The sequence below is a fragment of the Heteronotia binoei genome, chromosome 1, assembly GCF_032191835.1.
Source record: "Heteronotia binoei isolate CCM8104 ecotype False Entrance Well chromosome 1, APGP_CSIRO_Hbin_v1, whole genome shotgun sequence".
Classification (NCBI taxonomy): domain Eukaryota; kingdom Metazoa; phylum Chordata; class Lepidosauria; order Squamata; family Gekkonidae; genus Heteronotia; species Heteronotia binoei.
The window spans coordinates 219,576,244-219,597,544 of NC_083223.1; the positions used below are offsets into that span (position 1 = coordinate 219,576,244).

At 40.9% G+C, this 21,301-nt stretch overlaps 1 protein-coding gene across 1 annotated transcript in view; it reads right to left on the reverse strand.

Moving 5' to 3' along the window:
• The window catches only part of LOC132577983 (phosphatidylinositol-glycan biosynthesis class F protein-like), a 32,373-nt gene that overhangs the window by 10,402 nt on the left and 670 nt on the right, over positions 1 to 21,301 (reverse strand). Inside the window, exons 2-5 of the mRNA XM_060247777.1 lie at positions 20,032 to 20,282; positions 17,226 to 17,317; positions 15,199 to 15,315; positions 4,432 to 4,540 (exon numbers count right to left, since the gene is read on the reverse strand). Of these exons, the coding sequence (XP_060103760.1) occupies positions 4,432 to 4,540; positions 15,199 to 15,315; positions 17,226 to 17,317; positions 20,032 to 20,259 (546 nt within the window). The 5' untranslated portion in view covers positions 20,260 to 20,282. The remainder of the gene's footprint in view (positions 1 to 4,431; positions 4,541 to 15,198; positions 15,316 to 17,225; positions 17,318 to 20,031; positions 20,283 to 21,301) is intronic.

Here is a 21,301-nt window from a genome sequence, read left to right on the forward strand (position 1 = left end):
CCAATCAATATTTCCTGAGTCCTGAAAGCCAATTGTTGGTAAAAAAATTTACCTTTTCCAATAAAAGCAGGCTTTATGGTTTTTACTCCAGTGAATCACATATTGTATTTTCTTAATCTGAGATTTGCACACTACTTCAGAAATAGTATAAATTTCATCTGTTTTCAAAGAATAACAGAAATAAAAAATGAGAACTTTGTAAAGGGAAGGGGGGAATCTGTGTATTTTATCAGCAGGCCATGTAGTCCATTAAAATTTTCTGGAGTTTAGTCCCTTTGAATAACTTTGGAAAAGAAAGGGGTCTCATAAGGAGTCATACCTTCTGGCTATGTGGTATCAAGAAGCATTTTTGTGTGTATGTATATATGTGCTCTGAATATATGCGTGCAGAATGAAAGAACAAGCAGCCAGCAGTGACCAGAGGACCAGGGGTGGGGGGGAATCTCTAAATAAAGGAATGGTAGAGTTCTACAGCATGGGGATAGTAGCCCAGGAGAAGCACCACCATCCACACAAAGCATGATAACGCTGGGCTGCTAAGGGTCTGTTGGGCAGCCAGTTACATTGAGGGTTGAGAAGCAAGGAGTTTTCACTCCACAGCAGCTGAGGCCAGAAGAAACAACATCCAAAGTCACAGTGCCAGGAAGATCTTGAAGACTGGGCAGAGGCCATTGAAGCAACATTAGCTTGTCAATTTTGTGCATACATGTATAATTAATCTGTTATATATCTGATGGATTTTTAAAAGCTGGCTCAAACACCATATATGATGGGAAAGCATGATTAAAAATACTCTACACAAACACATATTCAATAGTAGAGAAACATATTGCCCAGCAACTTCCTAGATTCCCCCTCCCTGCCAAAAAATGCCCCCCCCCCCCAAAACCAAACTCCTTCTGCTTCTCAAGGGTGGACCAGGCTTCTTGTAGTTTTCTGGGACCACATGGCCTCTTCTAACGTGGTGATGGGTAACATTCATAGGGGCCCTGCAAAGACACACCACATGTTCCTGCCTACCTTCTCTCACCCAGGCAGGCTTCCATTTATTATCTAGCCTTCTACTCTTTCCAAACACTGAGGTGTTTGACCAATTGTTTGATATTGTATGTACATACACTAGTACAAGACACATCAAGAAAGGTGAACATGTGCCACTTAAAAAAAACCTTTGAAAACTATGGGACATATTCTACGCCTGTCCTACCACTTCACTGAGCTCCAGCCTAAGGAGCTTGCTCCAACTTAAGTGGTTCTTTTTCCCATGGAAGAGCTGCTTAAGTGGGAGAAAGTGAGACATGTGGGGTCATAACGCTTTACAGTTCAACAGAGGGAGGGGAAGAAGATCAAGGCAATGGAACAGAGGGGAAGAATATGTACTGATGTAAACATATTGTACTCAGTATATGTGAAACTTATGAGATTTTTACTTAGCCTTTCCTCTGGTGAGCTCAGCATGGCTTACAAGGTCTCTTCACCCATTTTATCCTCACAACAACTGTGTGAGGTAGGCTAGGCTGAGTGAGAATGACAAGCCCAAGGCTACCATATGAACTTTATTTTATCATATTTATATCCCACCCTCCCCAAATGGGCTCAGGGCAGCTAACAGTTAAAACATAAACATTCAAAATAGATAGTAATTTTATACAATTTACAGTTCATAAAAATCCAAGATGGGTATGTTATTTAGTGCTCTATACTTATATTGGAATAAGTTGTCGATGCTGTGGAATGGTGGTCGCCCCCCCCCCCAGATGTTGAAAACTAGTTTAAACAGTTCAGTCTTGAAGGCCCTGTGGAACTGTGGCAGGTCCCACAGGGCCCTGATGTTTTCAGGGAGGGCATTCCACAAGTGGGAGGGGGGCTGCTACCAAAAAGGCTCTTGCTCCAGTGGTAGACAGCTGAGCTTCTTTTGGCCCAGGGATCATAAGGAGATTTTGGGAACTTGAATGCAGTGCCCTCTTGAGCTCATACGGAGAAAGGCGGCCCCAAAGGTAGACCGGTCCCAGGCCATATAAGGCTTTAAAGGTCATGACCGGCACCTTGAAGCGAATCTGGAATGCTACTGGAAACCAGTGCAGCATTTCTAGAACAGGTTGAATGTGCTCCTGTAAAGGTAGCTGCAATAACAATCTGGCTGCCGCAGTTTGCACCAGTTGCAGCTTCCGAATTTGGGTCAAGGGCAGCCCCATGTAGAGGGCATTACAGTAGTCTATTCTCAAGGTGACCGTCCCATGGATCACTGTTGTCAAGTTGCTGCACTCCAGGTATGGAACCAGCTGCCTTGTCTGCCTAAGATGAACAACAACAATTTTTATTTGTATCCCGCCCTCCCCGCCGAAGCAGGCTAACAACACAGAGAGATGAGAGAATGCGGATTTGGCGGTGGTTGCTACCTGGGCCTCCATGGAAGAGTGGGGATCTGAACTCAAGTTTCCTTAGTAACAGAATGACACACAAACCATTACACAACATTATTGTAAACACATGTGTGTGTGCACAAAAAAGGTGAAGTGAGTATTGGCTGATTTATTTAAGTTCTAAATTAAATTTATCCACCTACTATACTTTTATTCTGCCCTTTCTCCAAGGGGCTCAGGGATGGGTACACTTCTGTATTTTATCCTCATAGCAATGCCTCTGGAGACGATTAGGTTGACAAGGAGTGAAAATGATCCAGTCACCCAGAAAGCATCCATATTTGTGTAGGGATTTGAATAGGGTTGCCAATCCCCAGGTGGGGGCAGGGGATCCCCCGGTTTGGAGGCCCTCCCCCCGCTTCAGGGTCGTCAGAAAGTTGGGGGAGGGGAGGAAAATGTCTGCTGGGAACTCTATTATTCCCTATGGAGATTTATTCCCATAGAAAATCATGGAGAATTGATCTGCAGGTATCTGGGGCTCTGAGGGGACTGTTTTTCGGGGTAGAGGCACCAAATTTTCAGTATAGCATCTAGCGCCTCTCCCCAAAATACTCCCCAAGTTTCAAAACGATTGGACCAGGGGGTCCAATTCTATGAGCCCCAAAAGAAGGTGCCCCTATCCTTCATTATTTCCTATGGAAGGAAGGAACTGAAAAGGTGTGCCGTCCCTTTAAATGTGATGGCCCGAACTCCCTTTGGAGTTCAGTTATGCTTGTTACCCCCAAAGTCCCCAGATATTTCTTGGACTTGGCAACCTTAGATTTGAACCTGTGTTTCCCAGATCTCTAGTCTAGCACTCTAACCACAACATTATAATGGCTCCCCATGTGACATCTCTAATCCCCAAGTCCAGAGATGCTGGCTGCAGTTTGACTGCTGCAAAAAACTCCTTCCCTGCAGTTGGCATACCATGTGCTGCTAGAACATCTGAATCAAGTTCTCATTATAAAACAAAATCCTCCCCCCCCCAATTATTTTTTTAAAATCAAAAGGATCTCTAGTGACTTAAAAATTACAGAAGCTCTTAAATGGCATCAACTGCCATCAGCAGCTCAGGCAGTTGAACGTATAGCTTTCTTGCAAGCTTCACATTTTTTTTATATGCAGCCAAAGACCAAAGCTTGCCAGGGCTCTGTTTGAAACTGCAAGCTAGGTTTTCGATGCAGAGCTTGGCTATGCCACTCTTACAAATCAATTTGGAGGCAGCAGCCATGTTCAAAGGCATTTCGTTAAGTGCTTTAATGGAAGGAAACTACAGATACCATGGGCCACATTCTCAGATGGCATAAGAGTACATGGCCTCCTGTGACATCAATGGAGCTAAGCTGATTGGACAAGCACTGGACTCTAGGAATGGCAATTCTGCACCATAAATAAGAAATGTTGCTGTACATTTACACCACCTGAATGCAGATGAATCGTGAACCACACAAGCCCTGTTTCACTGTTACCTAATTGGAGAAAATCAGCTTTCTTCATCTATTATTTCATTGCCTTTCAGTTGACAAAACACATATTGAGCCTAATCAGCTTTATTCAGATGATCTTTAGACAAATGCACAATAGACAAACACAAAAGATACCAGAGCGGCTTTTTTAAAAGATCAGTGAGGGGCCATCTGCATGCAACAATTTCAAAATGAAAAAAGATATTCAGATTATATATCTTAAATGTGCCTTCACCACAAGGCTGCTGAAAAGTTTCCCTTTCTTCTCAGCTTGCAGACACAGTATTTCAGCAGCTGAATTTACGCTGCAAGATGTGGCAAAGAGCCACATTCTGTAAAAACCAGTCATCAATTGCTATTAGCTACAATATCTAAGTCTCCATGTGCAGATGTTGGGGGCAAAATACTACAACAGTGTTTCACCTTCATGTCTTCCTTATACATATATCACAGGGATCTGAAAGGCTGCTACAGGAAATACAGTAGCAGACCAGATGGACTTTGGTCTGAACCAAACAAAGCAATTTTTTTATTCATCCATATTAGGCCAAGAAACTAACCTGCCATGGTCGATCCCAATCCAGGGGAATAGGAAATGCTCCAAACCATGCTCCCACCATGCTGCACATTGTTGTGATCTGCAGATTGTTATCCCAGATGGACAATGCCCTGAAAAAAAATGCTTCACATTTTCAGTAACTTTAAGCAATGCATTCATTCATAGCTTTCATCTCCCCCACTAATCCATCCAAAGATGTGATATGCATTTATCTGAAATAAAGTCCCAGTCAATTAAATGACACTTCTGACTAAATAAGCATCAACCTGAAAAATGTCATAAATGTAAAAGTTACGCGATACAAGCCATTCATTTCTACTTCACCTATTAGCCATACATTTCTGAAGCAGCTTTCACACAATATCTGAAACTCTGCCTTTTTCAGTGACATTTTTCAGTGGGGCATTCACACCAACATCCATCTTTACATAGCTCGCTAAACACTTCCCTCTCAATAGGAGTCTGGAGCTTACATTTTCAGCAACATGTGTTGTTTCAAATTGCTGTTTATGCTGTTGTTGAGACACTTACTTCAAGGCTTTGTAACTTAATATTAATCTTGCTGTAGGCTGCATTTTTAAAAGAGTGATTTTATTGTTAATTGTACTATGGATTATAAACTGCTTTCTGTATTTTTGTGGGGGGAAGCGTCACAGAATTTTTAAGCATGACCACACACTGTTCTCCAATTCAAGACAAATTTGTTTAGAAATCCATTATATGTCCACCATTTGTGAAATCTGCTGAGCCCATCTCTCTCCGCCTCATCTGCAGAGTTGCTTGTCTATCTCACAGGAACGCAGAGTCCCAGCAAACATCCCCATGGTAGCCTTGCAGTTCCATGCCATCATGAACACATGAATCTGCCTTATACTGAATCAGATCCTTGATCCATTGAGGTCAGTATTGTCTACTCAGATTGGCAGTAGCTCTCCAGGGTCTCAGGCAGTGGCCTTTCTCATTACCTGCTGCCTGGTCACTTAACTGGAGGCAGCAGGGATTGAACCTGGGATCTTTTGCATTCCAAGCACATGCTCTACCTCTGAGCCACAGCCTTCCCCCCAAAATGTCATATAATGCAGGTTGGGTATTCTATCTATTGGAGAAGGTAGGGGAAAGTCTGCCAAGACTATTCCATTCATTTTTAAGAGAAAATCACATCCACACTGTTGCGAATTAGGGACTTCACATGACTTAAGGGACTCTGTTTTAGCTTTTAGGAAACAGCAATACTTCCCACTAAATAAATTCTAGTTAAAAGTTTTAATTAAGTACAATAGATAAATCAGTAACAGTTCCACTTTTGGTATGACAGAACTGGAAAGTAAAAAAACAAAGTATACACATAGCAATATTAATATGCATAGATGTATATATGTATCAGTAACAGTTCCACTTTGGGCACAACAGAACTGGAAAGTAGAAAACAAAGTATACATATAGCAGTATTTCATTCATATTATATTTAAAGAAATCACATAACTATATCTTAACATTATTCAATGCAAGGTAAGTTATCCCAAAAGCTAACAAACAGACCTCATATTCTATTACAGGGTGGCCAAACTTGCTTAACATAACAGCCACACAGAATAAACGTCAGATGTTTGAGAGCTGCAAGACATTAACAATATCACATACACATCTTTATTAAAACTCTTAATACTTTCTTTGCACAGAAAGATAAAATACATATGTATGCACTTTACAACACAATCATGCTAGGAGACTTAAAATATATATATATAAAGCTGGGAATAATAGTCCCCATAAGACCAGCATAGGGAAAGGTTAGGGAATTATTTTTTGGCACCAGTGGGAGAAAAACACACATGTACAATATAAACCATTGGCCACCATTTGCATCATTACGTATGTCTCTTTGCCTTGACACCAAGGTTCGTAAATACAGTTCCTACAAGAGCTATGAAACTAAGTTGGGACCCTGTGCAGCCCTCTTTAATTCTGTCCCTCTTTCCAGTGGCTCCCTCAACTCTTGAGCTCTCTTTTTCCACTCTAGGTCTCTGGTGACCTCTGTGGTAGAGGAAAAGAGTTTACAAGCCTGCCTTTTTCTTCCTCCTTCCCTGCTTCACACATGGCGGAAATAGTCACTAAGAGGCTGTCTGAGGTCCTAATACTAAGCGTGCTTATGAGAGAGTAAGCCTGCATTAAGTTCCTCCTCAACTTCTGAGAGCCATACAATATGTGTGAAAGAGCCACATGTGGCTCCCAAGCCAGTTTGGCCACCCCATCCTATTAAAACCTTTGTTTCTTAATGAATTTGTCAACTGAGAAACTGTGGTATCAGCTGTGGTATAGAATACCTTTAATTCATGGTCACTTATGAAACTGCACTAGTTTCAGTGAAAGCCCTGAACATTCTTGTAGGTAACAAAACAGAACAGAAGTCCAATGGCACTATAAGTGCTAACTACTTGGTATACGTATTACTTAGTACAGCAAATTGCATAATGAGAAAAGCAAGGTATCACATGAAGATGATGATATTGGATTTATACCCCGCCCTTCACTCTGAATCTCAGAGCGCCTTACAATCTCCTTTACCTTCCTCCTTCACTTACAGACACCCTGTGAGGTAGGTGGGGCTGAGAGAGCTCTCCCAGAAGCTGCCATTTCAAGGACAACTCTGAAAGAGCTATGGCTGACCCAAGGCCATTCCAGCAGCTGCAAGTGAAGGAGTGGGGAATCTTATCTCCAAGGTAAGAGCCAGTTTAGTACAGTGGTTAATTGCGTGGACTTTTAACCACTACACTAGGGGTAGCCAACGGTAGCTCTCCAGATATTTTTTGCCTACAACTCCCATCAGCCCCAGCAACAATGGCCAATGGCTGGGGCTGATGGGAGTTGTAGGCAAAAAAAAATCTGAAGAGCTACCATTGGCCCACCCCTGCACTACACCAAACCACGCACTTAACCACTTCACCAAACATGCAGCAAATAGACTCCAAGCAACTACATAGCAAAAAGTTAAACACCTTTTATTGAGGTAGATTCAATTCACATTTATGTTGCAGTGGAAAGGAGAGAGATGAAGCCTAATTTTAAAGGCTACTGTTTGTTATTGTAAACAGCCAGCTGATCTGGCTGCACATAGGCGCAACTGGAGAAATCTGCAGCTACATCAAGCTTCTTGCAGATTCATGAGAAGAGAGAGAACACAAAGGGCACATGAAGAGAAGTCAGAGAGAAGCTCTCAGATTAGACAATGCAAGGCATCCCATTCACTAAGAACACACACACAGATTTAGAACAATATAATGCCCCCCTCCATGTCCAGGCATGCTGAGCAGCCTTCACTCCAACACTAACATTTATTTCAATATGAGCTTTCATGAGTCAAAGTTCACTTCCTCAGGTATGAGTCACCAAGAAAGTGAGCTCTGATTCATGAAAGCTGATATTAAAATAAATGTTGTTAGTCTTTAAGATGTTACTGGATAAGCCATGGATGAGCATGGAAGCAAATGGGAAACATCTGGAATTAACTGAGAAAATTGTTTTTGGAGAGAGAAAAGCAAGAGATACAAAATGGGTAGAGAATCCTTTTCTATACACTGCATTAAAAGTTTAGATTAAATGGAAGATCAAACTGATTCCAGAGAGATCCCCTATTGCTTCTTTTTTACATTATACCCCAACTTTTCTTTTTTAGATAAACCAGAAAAATATGTTAAATAGAAAGAAAGGGTGATTTTCAGAATGAAAGACTTCATGTAAATGGAATCCTCCTTACTGTATTAAATTATAACTAAAAGAAAAGTAGCAAGGACATTTAACAAACTTGATTCTTCTTCATCAATTACAATATTTAATTGTAAATCCTACAGTAAGGATAACTATGACCAGAAAGATGAACACATCCTAATGCAACATATAAACAGTGCAAAGGGAATGATCTCTAAAATATATTCTCATTTAGTTGAAATAGATACAAAAATGTCAAATGGTATGAAAACAAGGTAAGAAAATGATATTGGGATAAAAAGGGAACATATTAAATAAGTTATGATGACTCAAACAAGGAAAACTATATCAATAGTTCATACGAAGAACTCTCTGAAACCATTACATTGATGGTATATTACCCCAGGATGCCTTGCAAGAATAAACACCACAAATAAAAATAAATGTTGGAGAAACTGTAACCAGTAAGGCAAATTATATTCAGATGTGGTGGTCATGTCCTATAGTGTTACAGTTTGAGAAAAATATTTTCAGAAATGGGAAATATCACTCATCAAATTATTTATGCCTCGCTAGCATTGGCTTTAACAATTGGGAGGAACAAAAGGAAAAAGTGACACCTAAAGGATTAATAGTGCTTATGTTGATGGTAGTCTGTAGGATAATACAAAAAGTCAGAAATCTGTCGAATTCTTAACATTACATTTTTGGTATCTTGACTTATGGCAAATTAGCTATGGCAGAAAATATCACATAAACTGACATATCAAGAGTAACTAAGGTAAAGCCAAAAAGCCAGACTTTTTCAAAACATGGCATGATTTTATCTTATATATAGATCAAAGAGGCATCCAACATTTATCAAAGCTCTTTCTCAAATTGTGGGGGGAGGGGATTAAAGAATGATTCATAAGAAAACAACAATCCTTAAGGCCATTGATATTTTTCTCTCTCTTACCTATACCTGTAAGATAAATTTCCAAACTGTGCCAAATATTGAGCTTTCCATCAATCCTTTGATTCAACAATATTTCTTTGTATTTTTCTTATTACTTCATCCATTATGCTGGTAATTTAGACGGTTACTTTCTATGTTTTGCTTTTGTCTCATTTGCAAAGTGGTGGTTATTCCTGCTTTCCCTCTCCTTTTAAAAGATGTTATCGGACGTCTGTTTTATTTTGCTGTTAACACACTAACATAACTGCTCCTTGCAATCATCCTGCAAACAACAATACATTACCAACTACTTTTTATACCTGGATGGGCCAGGATAGCCTGCTCTCATTAGATTTCAGAAGCTAAGGAGGGTCAACCCTGGTTAGTACTTGCTTGGGGAGACCACCAAGGAAATCCTGGGTTGTTACGCAGAAGCAGGCAACAGCACACCACCTCTGAATGTCTCTTGTCTTGAAAACCCTACGGGGATCACTGCAAGTTGGTTACAACTTGATGTATAAAGAATTCTTTTTGTACATCTACACAGTTGCCTAAGTTACTCAACTCCAATGGAATTTCAGTCTCTATAACTTTTTAAATATTTAACCGTGGCATCCAATATTTACTAGTATGTCCAAAACAAGAATCTCCAGTTATTAAGTCTGTAAATCCTTTGTAATATTTTAGTATGCACACTAAGTTTTTTAATTAAGCTCAGCAGGGCACAAAAAGGCTTGTGGCAGAGAAATTCTAATCAAGAGTGGGAAAACTTAATTCAAATCAATGACTTTTAAATAGGTTTAAAATCAAGATGCCTGTGCAATGTTTCGACAAGTCCTGATGGACACCTACGCAAGGAACCACCAGGGGCTGTAGCTTCCTGGAGCTGGTGCCAGATGTCTCCCCACATGAATCGACAAGAATTATGTTTATTTACATCATGATTTGGATGTTACTTGAAATGAGTTTGATTTGTTTCTGCCCCTGCCGAGAAATCTACTTATGAAAACGTGTTGGAAGCACAGAAAGTCAGCACATTATAACTATATGGACCATGTGACAAAAAATGAAGCAATATCTCATGTCACCCTGCCCACTGTAAATATATACATACACACACACACACATATGTGCCTGTTCATACTTTGCAAACTGCATGTGTTGCATAACTGAACACAGGAATGGCAACAACAGTGTGTTTCTTCCCTCCTACTCTCTGCCAATATTGAACATCTGTGACAGGATGAAAGAAGGTCATTCATATATTATGATTTATATATATCCTTAAACACTACTGCATGTGAAAATTTAACACAGGGGCCAACCTGTCTGTTAAAGCTTGTCTGTAAACAAAGGGGGACAGAGCATTGCCTTGCCTTCTGTTTATATAAGTTTAAGAACAGTAGTGAATAAAGTAATCACAATGATTCTTTGCTGTCAGAGGAGGCACCATTTCAGTCTTTATTGCTTTGTTTTTACAGATACTTTGCCATCTGGTTGCAACATTATTACTGCGATTATACATGCAGAGAGAGCAAAGTAACTTTTCTCCTAGCCCAGGAGTGTTCACAGGGGACACAAAATAAACCAAAATCACCAAGGCTGAAAAAACATTTCAACAAAATCAACTCTAGCATAAAACAAATACTTCTGGGTTAAACTTCATTTCCTGCCTACTCCGAGTATTCTTTTATCTCACCATAGGACTTGCTTGGTCATACTTGTGTTAATAGCCCTTTGGCAAAAAAAGAGGCTTGCTTCAGGCACAAAGCCAAACCACAGTTTGATAGCATGAGAATCATGGCTTATGCACTTTCTCCCCCTTCCTTCTTCTTTTGTATGTTCACTGCAGACTTGTGTATTTCAGCACAAGCCAGTGTTTGATGTTACAACTCCAACATGCAACTATGATTTGTAAGATCCCTGCAACATATGATCAAACTGATTTGGATGGAATAGCAAACTACAGTTTGTGAGCAAGGAGAAGCCATCACCCAAGTGTACAAGGAGAATGCAGTGCAATACACATAACTTGTTCACAGAGTTGCCAAACCATTGTGGTAGCTACACATTATGTCCAAACCAAACCAATGAGATCTCAGCAGAAAGCTTTTTTTTTTTTTTATAAATCAGATTTCTTAGGCAGCATTTTGGACATCGTGAAGAAATCTGTGATGGGCTCAATTCATCCTTATGCCATCCTTCCCTTCCTTTCACCCAACATGCAGAGAGAGTGTATAAACGTTCTCTGTTTTCTGTTATGTTCTAATGCAGGCACCTGGCCAAATTGAAGCTTGCTTCTTCCCCTCAAACTAGGATTTGAGGGCTTTTATTCATGTTCTATACACAAGGGAATGAGGGAGAGGGAGCGAGCAGGTAGGCACTGCAACAAGCCCAGTTTATGCCCATCACAAACAGAGGTTTGTTTGCTCTGTCTGAATACAGCCTCTGCCTTTATGATTCCAGTCTTACAATATCTACTGCATCTTAATAAAATACAAAGGAAAAAACTTGAAACAAAACTTTTACACCCGGCCCATTTTTATACGAGAGAGAAGACAGAAGCACTGTACCCAGAGAAGCTGAGTTGAAATATGTTTCAAGATAGGAAAATGCACACAGATGATACAATAATAAAAACCTACAGCAGATTGTGAGAAGTTACAGAATGCTTTCATAACAGAGGGAGTGGGCAAGAAAATGGCATATGACACTCCAGGTGGTAAGTACAGGCTAATGCACACTGAAAAGAAAAACAATTCTTACTCAATTTTAGCCTAGTTATTGCCCCCCCCCCCATTCGGAATAACGAGACAAACAAGGTGGAATAAAGGGCCACTTTATTTAAACTTAACGGCAATGGGAAAAATGGGGGCCAGGACAAGCCAGAGGTCATAACCCGACCACCTCGACCCGAAAACTGGGCGAGCCCCAGGCCTCAGGTGTGAGCCGACCCAACGGCTCAAACCTGGCCGGCCGGGCACGAGATCCCGTTCACGAAGCTCCACCCTCACCCAAGCCATGCAGCCCGAGTTGTGGACAACTCAATAGTGACGGGATCCCGAGGCTCCCTGGAGCCAACCTTGTACCGTACAGCTTAGGTCACCCCAGGGACGCCCTACACCCCAACGGTGCGTTGCCATGGGAGCTCACCAATACCCCAAAAGAACATGTTCCCAACAGTAAACCGCCAGTGACCAACCTATTAACAGCACCGCCCAAGCCAATTGCCAACGCACCGTCCACAATGCAAGGTAGGGGAAAACACTCCCAGACTTGGCCAATATGTTTGGAAGTGAAAAATTCCTACCTGGCCCCATAATCAGGCGACCAGCCTATGCCTGCACTGCATGACGGGCGGGCGGGCCGATGAGCCCCCCAAAACCAACTGCGACACAGGGGCTGGGTCAGCCTATATAAGGCTGCCCACGCCCCTAGCAGTCCAGGGCTAAACCATTGTCTCCCATCCAGCAGGGGAGGCAATGGACGGCCCCCAGCCTAAGGCGGTCAATTGGCCGCTCGGCTGGGTGGGGCTGAATTAGCTACAACCTCTCAAGAAAGAAATGCTGAAGTCCTCGTGGGCTACTTGTGCACTTGCAAAATGCACTTCTGTATATAGGAAACAGATGCTAGGAATCACTGGGAGGGGAGGGATGTGAAAACACAGCTCCATACAAATGGATGGTGTAGTACAGAGTGCTGAACTAAAATCTGAGAGGCCTGAGATCCAGCTGCCATGCTACCATGAGGTTTGCTGGGTGACCCTGGGCCAGCTACACACCCTAAGCCTAACAGTTTTCAGAGGGCTGTTGTGACAAAGGGAGAACCGCTTACTCTGCTATGATCTCCTTTGTGGAAAGGAAGGATAAAATGCACCAGAAAGATGCATACATAGATCTAAAGCAAGCAGAGGGTGTGAGAATATAATACCATTACATAAATACCAGTCTTATAACTCAGTGGGGAATAAAGCTGTAGTAACACAAAGAGAAAGGATCCCTCTCCAAAAATTCCACAAGGAGAAAAGAAATCTAAATGCTACAATTCAAAGAGAAGCAGAACCATTTACAGTGTTAATATTCACTCCAATTTTCACAAGTATAATCACTGTCAGTGATGCATCTGACATAGCTAAAGAAATGCAGTATAAGCGCCTAGCCTGGGAACTGGAGGGGAAATTGAGGAAGAAGGATTCAAACTGTAGCAGTAACAAAATCACCAATTGTCTGCAGGCAACCAGGAGCTTTTCATTTCAGCTGCTATTTTAGCCAACAATGACTGCACAATGATGGAACAGTCTTTCAAAGTGCATTTTCCGGGCTCCATTAGCCCTGACAATCTCTTCACAGCGGTTTTTTCCCACTATTGGCTTGTGACAGCCAGTCATTAGCTCAGTGACACTGGCTATGATGAAAGATGCCAGAATACAAAGTCCAGGAGAGGCTATCTTCAGCATCTTGTTCCCTGCAGGCAGAACTACAGGAGATGGGAGTTCAGCCAAATGGTTATTTAACACAGGATGCTAATATTTATGGAATTTGCATTGCAGTGCACACTATAAATTAATTAACCCCAATATTCTTTACCTACCCAGATCATCACTAATCAATTTTGCTTGTTTATCCACCTTAAGTTCATCTTACTCAGACTCAAGACACCTCCAAATAAGTTCTTAAATCACCCCCCCACACACACACACAAATCTCCCAAGAGATAATTTCATGGATTTTTACAAAAATCTTGCCATCTTTTCCCTTAAGACAGTGGTGCTCTATCTTTCCAACTATTCCCTACTAGGCAAATCCAATTTGCTATTTCACTGAATAATTTCTATACTATAGATTTGACATTTCAAATAAATGTCATATTTTTGGCTGAAAAACAGGGTGTTCTCAGTTGTTCAGCATATTTCAGGCAATGCATCTGATGCTAGAAATTTCACAGAGAGCATTACAACATACTGCATCAAAAAACTTACTGCATTTCACCCAGCAGCAGTAATCACCATGAAAAGGGGGTTCTGACAGCAATCCTAAACAGGTCTACTCAGAAGTAAGCTTATTCCCAGGAAAGTGTTCTTAGGATAATACTGATAAGTACACAATCCTTCTCACACACTTTGAATGTGGTCTTAATATCTTTATTTATAGTCCACCTTTCTCGCTAAGACTCAGGCTGATTACAGTGCAGACAGTATAAACCAACCAATGAACAATGTGGTTGGACTAGGACTACAGAATTAGAGAACAATGCAAACAAACTATTGAAGACAAAGTATAGTAAACAATACAGAAAGTGAATTACAAGGTACAAGACAACACAGTAAAAGCAGGTTATACCTACAGTGATCACTGCAGTGGATAACAACCCTATTCATTAGAAGGAGCCCTCCTGGACTGTTTCATTATATCACAGTTCCAATCTCTTTAAAAACGCCCTCCTGAACATTTGCTTTGCACATTGTGCAGAATGACAGAAGAGTGCAGGCCCTTCTGACCTCCTCAGGAAGGCTATTCAACAAGGTGGGAGCCACCACATAGAATGCACATGAGTGGGCAGCCACCAATCCTGCCCATTTGCTGGGTGACACCTTTAGGCTTCGCCTCAATGAGTGAAACTGTCACAGCAGAGCATGGCCATAGCAGAAGAGGAAGTCATGCAGATATGTGGATCCAAGGCCCTTTAAGGACTTTGTAGGGGATTATAGAACCTTGAATTGAACCCACAAACTGATCAGTAACCAGTGCAGTGTCTGCAGAATGGCTGCAACATGCATGTTCTACCTAATAACCTGGCTGCAGGGTTCTGCAACAATTGAAATTTGAGTTGTCTTTAAGGGCCAGACCTCAACTAGAGCGTATTTATAATAGTCTAGCCTCAAAGGTAACCACAGCATGGATCAATGTGTCCAGATCAGCCAAGTCAGGGTAAGGAGTCATCTTCTTGATTAACAGAAGCTGATTCTTCTATCAGAAAGTTACAGCACTGCACAACAACTAAGTTTTTCATTACACTGCAATCCTTTTAAATGTTTGCATTAAAATGGATTTACTACAATTCCTTATGTGTAATTCATTTCAACTGTCCCTAGGCCATTGCAGAGTTAGAAACTGGCACACAACTTACCCATTTTTACTGAACACTCGGAGCCACACTTGAAAATTTGGCCCCAGCAGACACAAGCAGTGCAGAGTAGTGAATGTAGAAAGGAGAACTGCAAATAAGAAGGTCTCAAGTACTGATCTGAAAGGAATGGATGCAGAAAAAAGAGTTATGCTGCTGACTTCTTTAGAAAAAGTTCCAGAGAGCTTTTGGAGGTAGCTCACAAGGTAAAAACTATACAATGAAATCATAAAAAAACAACATATGAATTACCGGTATTGAAACAAGCCAGAAGATAAATCCAGGTCATACAAACAACATTCAGTAGCCTAAAATGACATCCATAAAGGAGTCTTCAGGTTAAAAGTAGACCATTAAAACCACCTAAAAATAATAGAATCTCTGTTAACCTCAGTAAAAAGAAATCTTTTGCCTGGTGCCTAAAGCGCACTAAGTAGTCATCAGGCAAGTTTCAAGGCAGAGACCATTCCAAAGGCATTGTGCCACTACTGAAAAAAACCTTGTCTTTGGTTGTCACCCACCTCTGCATGACTGTCTCAGCAAACCCAATGGAAAGCAAACAAGGGGTCAGATCAAGTTGGGTAGGTCATGTTAGCCTGTCTGTAGCAGTTAGAAAACAGTAAGAGTCCAGTAGCATCTTAAAGACCAACAGAATTTGTGGTAGGGTATGAACTTTCATGAATCACTGCCCACTGTATCTAAAGAAGTGAGCAGTAACTCCTGAAAGCTCATACCCTGCTAACAAATTTTGTTATGTCTTTAAGGTGCTACTGGACTCTTATTCTTTTCAACTGCTACAAGGAGTCATTACACTTCCAGAACTTTTACAATATAGGGAAAAGACAAGCACAGGAGGCATCATTAAAGGAAAAGGTACACAGTAAGATATTAAATTGGGAACACTTTTTGTATGAACTTTTTTTTTAACCCGAAGATCTATTTTTCATTTACATTCCCAGCTTCCAACACTATTTTTACTGGAAGCCTAAAGAGAATTATGGGGCATGATATGGTCTAAAGAGAAGTATGGAGCACATTAAAGGTGGAGAAAATTTCCTAGTTAATATAAAGAAATGGCATAAAAGACGCAACAATTCTGAGAAGAACTGGATTTGGTTCAAAAATTCCCAGCATTAATGAATGGTCTTGATCATTAACTATGTTAATAAAGGTGTTTTGTATACCAATTTTTCAATTCTTCCAGCTTTCTTTTCTATGTTCTTTTGTAAGCTTTCAGTATACAAATAAAAATCATTATGTACTTCAAAAGACAGTTTTCCCATTTTAAACTTTGCCCCTAGAAAAGAGTAAGTATTCCTGGATATGTCAGAATATGCTACCAGTGAATCTATTTCTCAATAAAGCATGTTCTCTCCTCTGAAACAAAAAAAATAAAGAAAAGACAAGACTAAGTATTTATGAAGAGACAGCTCTTCTGGTCTCTGCAGCCTTCTACTGCAGAACACTCTGCCAATTCAGCATTGCACCCACTCAGGGAAACAGCTAACAACGTAAATGGCAATTTCTCCAGATTATTGTTATTTTCAAAATAAACCACTGATTTAGGGTTCTTCATTATAGTTCACCATTTTTTTTAAAAAAAAGTTTAATTAAAAGCCCAATTCCAAGCATATTTGCTCATAATTAACTCCCATAGTTCTCACCGAGATAGTAAATCTGTGCCTGGGCTGAACCACATCAGACTGAAGGTAGAGAAACTGAATGGGGAATTCTTCAGTACAAAAAATTCTGCCCACAGAAATGTGGCAAGGAGAGAGGGTCTAGCCAGGCTTGTCACCAACATGTTCCTTTTCTATGTACAGGGACTTTTTAAATATATAAAATGAAAGAACATATAATTATGTGAGCCCCAGAAATGTTTGCCATCTCAGCAAAGGCCACCCTTCATCCAAATTTACTTCCAATTAAATGAGTACAGGATCACTGCTTCAAGGAAAGCGTATGCAAATCATTAGACAAAACAGTGTGATTTATATTTGATTATTGAAGTGGCATTTTTAAAGACTTACTCAATTAACGGTGCTCCATAAAGAACAATTATTCCATGAAATAAGATACAGGACATGAAGAAGTACACACAGCATCTTATAAACTTTGCCACCTTTTAAATAGAAGAAAATTTTACATTAACAAGAGACAAGAAGCCCTGCGACATTAATTTTTTTAAAAATATTTTTCTACTAACATTTCACTAAGTGGATACTTGCAAGAATGAACCCAAGAACAGCACAGATGAGCATTACTCTTGGAGCCAAATAAGTAGTTCAAGAGCGTATACTGGCACACCATACACCTTATTGTAATATGGGGCATGATGCAGTCAGAGCTGACCACTTTTTAAAGTGCCATAGCTTTCATCTGGAGAAGTAAAAACACATTCATACACTTCCCACTAAAGTCAATAAAATTTTATTTTTAATTGAGTCAAGATGTTTTAATAAGAGGGAGGGAAGAACCAAGTTAAGGACAATGTTACTTAAACAGCTAAAGCAGACTGCTAGAGCTGGAAGTTTAAGCTAATCATTTCCAAAATACCAACAAGTTCCATCCAAATCGAATGTTTGTTTTGGGGGCTCAAATAATGGGTCTTTCCCAGCCCCAATCCTTAAGGTCCTTTTGAAACTGAGTGGGAGAAACCAAACACTTGATCTTATGAAAGCAAAACCTGCATTGTTGAAGGTCAGCCCCTGCATCCTACTCCAGAGAGCAATGACCTTGACTACTATTCATCTGTTTTTGAGCAAAAAGCTAACATACCACCACATGCCATTTCAAGGAGGAGAAATCCTAGTCTTTATATGACAAAAACTGCAAGAGAAAGCATGATTGCACAATACAGTAGTTAATAGAATGAGCCCAGAAATCTCCAATTGAAATCTGATCTCAGTAGTGAGCTCATTAGAAAATAGAAGACAAGCCTAGCTAACCCATCTGGTCTCTCTTACATAAGTATTACTAAAATAACTTACATAATATACTTTAAATACTCTTTAAAGACTTGAGATGCTCCAAGTAACATCATCACTATCTCTAAAGAATGAAGTGACTAGCCACTTTGTAGACGACAGAAGGAGCCAAAACAGATAACCCGTAGACACAGTAAGGGTCCCTATCTCATCAGGAGTCTTCTCAGCTATCTCAAAAATATGACATCGAAAATTAGCCAACTCCTCCTCAAACAAAGAAACCAACCAACCAGCCTGCCCAATGTGGTCTAAGTAAGCCCCTGGCACACATAGAGAGCATTTGAGAGTCGATTAAAGAGGAAAAGGGAGCTTATAAAATCTGAAAGGAGAGAGAGATTTTGGGGGGAGGGGTTTCCAAATTATCACTGTCCCTGGCCATTCACTGCCGGTCCCAAGCTTGTTCCTCCTCATAGCAAAAGCATGCAACTCATGCTGATCAACAATGCTGCAAAACAGGGCCCAAGAGGATTTCTGCAAATCTGGGGGAATCCCAAGTAGAAAAACATTGCTTCCCCTTCCCTGCAAAAGAGGTGAACTGTACATGCATGCTTTCCTCCTGCTACCATTGAACTTCGATAAAGGTCAGGAACAAGACAGGAGGCCATTAAGCTGAAGTGCAATTTCCTACTTCCCGTCAAGTCTTAGATCTAACAAGAGGAAGAGAAACGTCCAGTCCTAAGCCCAATTTTTACCCAGAACTCTCCTTAATATACCCATGCTGCTAAAGGAAGACTTAGGGCAGCCAGTCTGGAACCTGACTGCTGTGTAGCACTGCTTTTGGATAGCTGGAGACTCAAACATAAGTGCCGTAGCAGCGGAGGCCAAACTGTGGCTCAGGAGCCACATGCAGCTCTTTCATACAGTGTGGTTCCTAGAGATCCAAGAGGAACTTAATATAGGCTTACTGTCAAGTAAACATGGTTATCATTGGGACCTCAGTCTCTGAGCACTGACCCACAGGTAGGTGGCTATTTCTGCCATGTGTGAAGCAGGGAAGGAGGGGGAAATAGGCACACTTGCAAGCTCTTCTCCTCCACCACCAGCAGACCTAGATCAGGGAAAGAGAGTGCAAGAGCTGAGGGAGCCATTGGAAGGAGGGAAGACATTAAAGAGGGCTGCACAGGGTACCCCCTTATGTTCATAGGTCTTGTAGGAGCTGTATTTACTAACCTTAGTGTCAAGTCAAAGAGAGATGCATAATGATGCAAATGGTGGTCAGTGATTTATATGGTACATGAGTGTTTCCTTCTCCCACTGGTGCAAAAAATATTTCCCTAACCTTTCCGTATGCTGCTCTTATGGGGACTGCTATTCCCATTTTTGTTTTTTTTTAAATCTCCTTCTAGCATGGTTGTGTTGTAAAGTGCATATATATGTATTTTATCTTTCTGTGCAAAGAAAGTATTAAAAGATTTAATAAATCATGTATTGCGATTCTCAAACATCTGAAGTTTATTCTATGTGGCTTTTACGTTAAGCAAGTTTGGCCACCCCTGTGCTATAGCTTTAGAAATACACATACTTGAAACTACCAGTGAGCCCCCACAAAGGAGCTTAGCCATCTGTGCTTTAATTCTTGTTTCAGCTACATGAAGTGCACAACAAGGTGTTAATGACAGTACTAGAGCAGACTTTCAGCTGAGTAATACCCTATAACATTTCAGTCTAAGGTCCTACTTATTAGTATCCATATCATCAAGGCTTTTTTGGGTAGGAAAAACCCCAGCAGAAACTCATTTGCACATTAGGTCACACACCCTGAAGCTAAGCCAGCTGGAACTGCATTCCTGCTCAAAAAAAGCCCTGCATATCATACCAAGAATTACATTAAAACAACATTCAGTCTTACTTTGTGGGCAACTGAGCTTCTTTTCATAGATGGATTTGGTTTAAGGATAAGATACAAAATTATGTTGACAGCTCCAACACTCGCTGAACAGATGCACAGCCATATCAGATGTGTTCCCAAGACTGAGAAGTTCTTCAAAAAAAGTGAGGGAATGAGAGTTGCTAAAATAATGGAAGCTATACAGATAGCATTAGCAGAAAGCAGTCTCTTTATTTCTGTATGTCTCATGGTGTTCTTTCTTCAGCTTTCACCTGTTGAGAAGCAAAGTATATTTATGTACCGACACATACTGAAGAGCAATACTCTTATAAAACACTGTAATAAAATTCAGAATGACAGTATAATTCTAATTTGATACATAAACCATCTCCAGCAATAAAGCTCTAAAGCAGAGATGGAAATCCTATGCATACTTATTTCGGGCTTCAGTGAGACCTGAGTACAAGTATCACTTGTGTCACTTAACAAGAAAGAACTTAACAAGGATTTGGACAACTGGTCAGCAACAATAAAGCTTTTCTTGTATGCTTAAAGAATGATCCCATAACTTCCAGTGCAATCCCATGATTGGCTGAGGGAGGGAGGAGGAGGGAAAGAGCCAGATAAAGCCTTTCCTTAACTGGATGAGAGCTTCTCCCTCTCCTCCTCTGGAATGGAAACAGCCAGATGGGGGGTGGGGAGAGAGAGATGGTGTCCCCTGGCAGCAGACCAGATTCACAGAGACAGAGAGATTGATTGAAGTCCTATGCTTAAGACCAACTATGTGATTAGAGAGTCTGTTGGTATGAAAGGTATCACTAAAGGCCTCTGAGGGAGTACTCATTGGGGCCAATCCTGACTATGACTGTCAGTTCCAGGTTGGTGGGAAATTCCTGGAGATTCTGTGGTAGACTGAGAGGGGCATAGGAGTTAGGGCTTTAGTTAGCCAGATCCAGGTTCTTGCTGTGGAAGCTGACTGGAGAATTTCAGAACAGTCACAGACTTTCAGCCTAACTTACCACAGTGGGGAGAAGAGAATGATGTAAACTGCTTTGGTCTCCCCCCCCCCCCCCGCCACTATGGAGAAAGACTGTCCTTTTCCTATGTAAAGGCTGCGGGGAGGGGGGGGGGCAATGGAAAGCTGAAGTCAGAGGAGCACATAAAAGGAAGGAGATAGGGTTGCCAACTCCAGGTTAGGGAATTCCTGGAGATTTAAAGGGTGGATCCTGGAGAGAATGGGGTTTGAGGAAAGGTGGGACCTCAGACAGGTACTATGCCATAGACTCCACCA